General features: G+C 41.8%; 1 protein-coding gene across 4 annotated transcripts in view; it reads left to right on the top strand.

Moving 5' to 3' along the window:
- The window catches only part of LOC111259339 (uncharacterized), a 14878-nt gene that overhangs the window by 1271 nt on the left and 6838 nt on the right, over positions 1-6769 (top strand). For 3 of the 4 annotated variants that reach the window (XR_015310549.1, XR_015310550.1, XM_022831284.2), the window contains exons 2-6: positions 1300-2930; positions 3049-3475; positions 4267-4641; positions 5387-6030; positions 6520-6678. Coding sequence is in view for 2 of the 4 variants with exons in the window: in XM_022831284.2 (XP_022687019.2) it covers positions 1300-2930; positions 3049-3475; positions 4267-4641; positions 5387-6030; positions 6520-6678 (3236 nt within the window). In the remaining 2 variants the exon portion in view is untranslated. The remainder of the gene's footprint in view (positions 1-1299; positions 2931-3048; positions 3476-4266; positions 4642-5386; positions 6031-6519; positions 6679-6769) is intronic. The other variant, XM_086967858.1, reaches the window with a different exon arrangement.

Raw genomic sequence — 6769 nt, 5'->3', positions numbered from 1 at the left:
TTACGAAGTTTTTCGTAAAATTAAGGTTATTTCTTCGACTAGGCTTAATTAAAGGACGATTCTTGCTACTTTATCAAAGGTGAGGTATCTATCTAGAGTCTTAGACAGACGGTATAGAATGCACCAATTCTTCAGCATTGAAAGCGGTGATTTTAAAAATGGTCAGAATTTACAAGTGGTCAGTAACATTTGGCTTATTGTTACGAGAATGATCAAGAAATTATCAAACACGTTATGATCTTTGATATATTTACACCTCATATACGTATACCTCTTCTAATGTAATGACTCAAATAATTAAGTTAATTTATAAGATGTTTCGGGCGTTATATCCGGTATTGCCTTGATCCATTCTAACATAGGTAACAGTAGGTGATATAACGATACCTTACTGTGCCCTTTGTCATACGATACTACTTTATGGTCATAGAGTAGTTACTTACTTCTACTAGTGGCGAAAAATAAAGTTACTAGTAAAGATGCTTGTAGACGCGTGCTTTGCCTGTTTGAGGCTAGCTATTATGAGTTTACACCGCTACGGATTCACTCATAACTATTAAGCAAAAGCTCTTTCAAGCAGGTATGAATCCAAGTATGATTGACAAACTTTAGTTTGACAACATTATAAAGCAATATATATGCAAGGCTTTTAAAGAACCAATTTTCCAGGCAAATAAGGCATCTTACGATATTTTAATAATCCCATTGATTACAATGAAACCAATCCCATTTGAGCTTATTCAGGTGATTTGTTCTCCTTATTAAATAAGCTAATCTGTCCTAACTAAAACTAAAAATAATAAAGTTGGCCTTGTCCAAACACGCACAAAAACTTTTTTTTGCGAACAAGTTTTCCCAATTGGCACGTTGTAAAAAATTTACACGGCAATTGGGTTTTGCTTACATGTTCCAGAAAAAGAAGAATGAGACTAAAAGATGGGTTTATATACACGCATGATAATTTACCAACAAATAACCGTAGCACAGCCTTTTTTAAATTTTTACGATGCTTACTGAAACCTTTAGAGTAATTCACAACATAAACAACTTGTTACATAGGGATCATTGGAAAGTGGATCATTAGAGGAAGTATACATTAGGAAATTCTTTACATCCAAACACTTTCATAACCAAATGATTTATCGACTATCAATTTTTTTTCTGACATTTAATGGTTCTATTATTCACGCACGTGTTCTCATTCAAAATGTTATGAAAATCCAACTTATAATCCATACATCGATCAGATCATAAATGCAATCTCGCCTTTTTTAACTGCTCTGCTTTCACTCTGTTTAGAACGCGAAGACAGCCGCGAACGTCGGGTGACTCAAAATTTTGCGTCCTCTGAATACACCGACGATACGGAATCGCAGTCAAGGGAGCGTCCAGCAAAAGATTATGGTGGCCATGATACTGACGGCGCTGCCAGAGACAGCTCGCGGGTTGACAGCACCGAGGCTTACAGACTAGCAGGCAAGCGCGATTACGACTACGAGGATAAGCCTCATTCCTATAAAAAACTGCATACGAGAAACAAGCCTCTACAGGCTCGTGGAGCAAAAGAAGGGAATCAGTACGGATACTGGGTACGGAAAGAGGAACAGGCAATCGACCGAAATCGCGATAGTAGAGAACGTCCGGAGAGAAGTGCCGTAAGAAACGACGATACAACCAAAACAGGACCGGTAAATCGTGAGCCTTATAAGTCGCATGATAATCAGCTTAGCTTGAATGGGGATGATTCGTCGAGGCCAGGCACCGGTGACGAAGACAAAAGTAAACGAAATGATGTGGAGGACGTTCTCATGAGATATCGTTCTGATCTGGACAACGAAAAAAATCTTCAACTGGGTGAGGTCGACACTGCGTACGGAGCTAAAAAAACGACGGATCTAAGCGCACGACACCTCAATGAACTAGAACTAACTCGAGACAAAGGCCGCTGTTCGAAAAAGGAGTCGGCCTATGAACCTAAAGCATATTACAGAGCTACACGTAACGAAAGATACGAACTGGATGAAGAACCCTATGACAGAGGTAACAGAGTAAATGTAAATGGAGAAAACAGGCAGAGAATGCACAAGCTACATAATGCTAATGATTCTCTTAAATACAAACTCTCAAAAAAAAACCAGCAATATCCATATAAAACCGTTCAACAAACACGTTATTATGGTAGATCCAACTTGGTTCCACCGCTTTATCCACCTTTTGGTAGTGACGATCAGCAAGCGAGAAAAATCCCCGAAATAAACCAGGCGCGGTTGGACAGCAGACATCGAATGCATGACTTGTCACCTACACTGCGCCCGATACGTCGTCCTTTATCGAGAGCAGTGAATCGGCGAAATCCCCGAGCTGTTATTTCTGTATACGAATCATTCCTTCCTTATAATAAAAGCTCGCTGCTGTTGTTAACCAAAGGACAGCCACTATCGAATGAAAAGCGTGTTACTCAACATGCAGTTCTCCAAGGAACAAGACATCCTCTACAACATGCTGCTCAACGAGCAGCGCAAGCTCCAAGAAAACAATCTGCTAAGGTTCCGGAAAGTGACACGGAAAATGCCCCAAGCAGGTCACAGGAAGAAAATGAACGGCCTCGCAGACCTGTGTATCGGCTCGTGCCTTCACCGGCATATCGGACTTCACGAAGACCTGCCTCACCCTCCCTATCACACCATATATTACACGACTTCAAGAAATTAGACAATCGTTGGTTACCCAAATACCCCCGTCATGGCATAACACGACCCCCACGACCTCAACACAGAAAACTTACAGGTCATGCTGCTCGACTAATAGCAAACCGTCGACGCGATCCAAACAAGCACCATCCATCTGAAAAGGACTTAGAAGTCTTGACATTGACAGCGTCTACAACAACGTCAACTAAACATCCAGTTATTTGCCCCTGGGGATGGCAGGTAAGTTTTTGGCCGCGGTATCTATTGGCGCCATCTTCACACTGCTAATTATCAAACACCTTCAGGTTGGGTCCGTTTCACGCCGTTGGCTAATCAGACTTGAACTGCATCGTTGCAGGGGAACGTGAACCTCACCAGTGACGAACTTCTTCATCGGGTTCCCGGAGAGACTGGCGAGTTTGGAACTCGAGTCGCTAGTTTACAGAGGTTGCCATGGCAGAAAGCGAGAGATAAAGTTGATCGCAATGATACCTGGAAAAAGATACCGAGAGTTTCAACGCTCGAAAGTACATGCCCAGCTGCGAATTCAAGTACGATGCAGCCTGAAACCGGCTTCTCCGAGGGCAGCGCTGTGCATTCATCGGATGCGGGAGTACAAGCTTTGCGTTTCCCCAACTCCTTTCTTTCTTATGATGGCATTAACGACATTGTGTATCCTCCTATTAAGTACGGTCATTTAAGCACTGCCGTGGCTGGTTCAGCGGCAGTCAGATCAACAAAGGCGGAAAAGGACAGGCTCACGGACACATCTATTCTCGTAGAAGGTACGCGTATGCATTAGTTGCACACAATTACCGTTGTTTCGTAGTATTTCTCCATCGATTAGCTTTTTAGCTATAGTTTGAAATGCACGTATATTGTTTTTTAGTGTTTACCTACGTGTCTGTAGTAGGTGAAGGGTGATACGGTTGGAGTGCCGTATGAATCGGGGTTAAGAATTAGTGGTCTTGGAGAAACGAAACTTCCCATCCCTGGTCCCAAACTCCCCGATCCAAATTTGGTAGACCATGATCTGGCGGTGCTCAGTCGTGTCCAAAATGCATTTCAACAGAAAAAAAGATTTAATTTTGAAGACTGATATTTAAATAGCCATGTCAGCAAGATTTAATCAATCAATTAATAAAATAGCCCAGTAGGAGATCGTGTGAATATACTGCAAAGAAAGAGTGTCTTCTAAACCGTAGTTTATTGGAACGCCAGTAGACTCCATGTGCTATTATATAGTGTACTTGGCTCAGCTAATCAATCGTGAATCAATAATTATTGTCAGTAGCTCCCGGACTGTATCATTTAAAAAGCAAAGATTTCTTCAAGGACTGTAAATGTACGTCCCAGCATACCTCATCCAACTGTATTATATGCTGGGTTAGGAAGGGAACTGATCGTTCGAAGCAATGCTTAAAAGCAGGTATCGGACGTAGAACTCGGAAATCTTTATGTTTCATTTACGCCTAGGCAATTCTTCCTAGTTGACATAATACTGACAAAAAAAATAAATGCCTTTCTTGCCATGCATTGCCAAAATTCGTCTCACGTCGTATGGTGCCAACCGTAGAAGGTCTCAGGTCACCACCCATAGTGCCCAGGACCGCTAAGGAAGAGAACCATGTTGAATTCTCAGAAGACGCCTTCTGGCGAACCTGGAAGCCACCAGCAGACATCGCGACCTATAACGGTAAGACTGGTCTAAACACAGCTGTCACCCAGCAAAAGAATACGAATAATAGTGTGCTTTCTGGACAAGCGTTGCTTTCGGGGCATCCAGCACTAATGCTTCGACACCACCAAAGAGGAAGCACTTTAAGACAACATGGAACTCTAGGACGAAGGGCAATTGCGTGGAATACATATGAAAGCCCTAAGCAGGTGAGCACAAAAGGCATCCTCGAGGGCCAGCAGAGAACTACAGGGCACGGTACAGCTTCAGTTGGTAAGTTGCTTCTGTGCGCAACGCCTTATGCGTCAGAGACACGAGACAAGTGGTTTTGCGTATTCAGTTGCCATTGTTATTGTGTTTGGCAATTTATTAGTCGCTAGATAGGTTTTAGACCTGCTTGATTGTCTGTACCAAATTCACAATATTGTGCTAAGAAATGTATAATGATTATTTAACTAAATATAACGTGGTAGAATCATAAAGATGTTAACGGCTATCGCACATTACGGAAGTATCGTAACTTAACTTAGATGAAAACTGACTATTAATTTCTTCCAGATTAATCTATACAATCAAATAGAGTCACGTAATGCCCGACCTCTATAGAGTGAGATATTTTTAAAACGGAACGTACTGAACAATATGGTACTACAGTATTTAAATAATGCGCAGGCACGTACTTGATCAGCGTAAACATACACGTTCTACTACGGCATAACGCATGAGAATGCCTAGAAAACCCAATCCGTCAATCATCTTAAAAGGCGTCTGCTTTCAAATGATCATAAAACGTAAAAAGTAAGAAACTCTATTTGATATGCCATTCGCTGTCCTATCGGGACCTAGAAAGCATAACGCCGTTTTAAAAACGATCACTTGTTCTATAAGATTTTACACATATACGATTTTCAAATTAGACGCACTAACCCATTAAGTAAAACCTGCTACTGATCTCTATTTCCCACACAATCAGATTTCAACAACTTAAACTTTGATCTCCACCCTTGTTGTGCCACAGGCTGGTTCCGGTTCAAGCAGACCGATCCAGATTTTTTCGGAATGCCTCACCGACCTTTAAGCACGACGCAAAGGCCTACTACACAAAAAAGCCGAAAAGGCAATTCAGTCCCAGAGGCTGCCAAATCTACGAACGACCGTCCTGAAATGGTAAAAAATAAAAGATTTCCTTCGTCACTATTTCACTCCACGGCATCAGTGAAACCCTACAACAACACACGGTTCAAGCATTTGAGTATTTCGAGAAGGCGTCCCGGATCGTTTGCCGAATGGCATCCACGCAGTAAAGTAAATGCGGACAGACTTCCCGTTCCACTTCAGAATGACACCTTAGCAAAAGCAGCCATTCTGGCCGTGATGCTTCGACCGGGAAAAGATTTTTTGCACAACATACATTCAACGATGATACGCTTAGACGAATCTGCCAGAGCCAGTCAACCTATGATCACTGCAATAGGAATCCAAACTTCTGGCCGAGGTGCGCAACGCTCAGCAGAGGCTGAAATGGCAACAGATGCCGACAAGCTTAGCAATCTTCGTGTGAGGAACGAAAAGCAGGCGCTGACAGACTTTACTAAAATAAGGACAAGGATTCCGGTATTGAAATCTGCACAGGTCATGCAAAAGAAATTCGGAAACCTTCAGGTGCGCAATAGTGACGCTCGATTCGTTTTGACCCTATTGGGATCTATTGGATTGACATCACTGAAGGATTGTATTTCCATATGTAGACCTGCTTCGAGTGTTGAACCCCCATCAATTAATCAGCATCTTCTAATCTAAGTTTCGTATATAAATATTTAATGGCAACTTCGACCGACGCCGTTTACTCGGCGAAGAATACATAGAAAATAGTAATATATTTAAGAGGCGACCAAGTCACGGAAGATTCGAATATGTTCCAGAAGGTCTGATAAGGAATTTATGATAAGGAAATAATTTATGATAAGGTCTGATAAGGAAATTGAAACATGAATCTACGGAGCCGTTCATACGTTTATACATACATTTCTATGTGAATACATACAACAATGAAAGCCTCGATAGAACGTCATGTCTAGTTGCGCATGCTATCTTCCTAGAGGAAAACGCAATAAAATTTTTCGTTTCATTTAATGTGCGTGTTTGCAAAAGGTTTCAGGAGGCCATGATCGTTATGGCCAAAATGGAGAACATCGAGGCCGCAGAAAAAATGATCAAAAGGCCCAAAGCAGGAATGCCGAACCGGACGTAGGACAACTACCAATGGAAAGGAGCAGCAGACATGACGAATTTGAGAAAAATTATGATAAGGTAGTCGTTTCGTTTACCAAATCAAGGATCTTTTCACGGCGCAATCAGGCTTTTACAACATCGTTACTTTTTTTGTTATCAACATTTCACT

Source organism: Varroa jacobsoni, unplaced genomic scaffold, assembly GCF_002532875.2.
Source record: "Varroa jacobsoni isolate VJ856 unplaced genomic scaffold, vjacob_1.0 scaffold_322, whole genome shotgun sequence".
Taxonomy (NCBI): Eukaryota; Metazoa; Arthropoda; class Arachnida; order Mesostigmata; family Varroidae; genus Varroa; species Varroa jacobsoni.
Note: the sequence above shows the minus strand (reverse complement) of the source record. Positions and strands in the feature narration are given on the sequence as shown.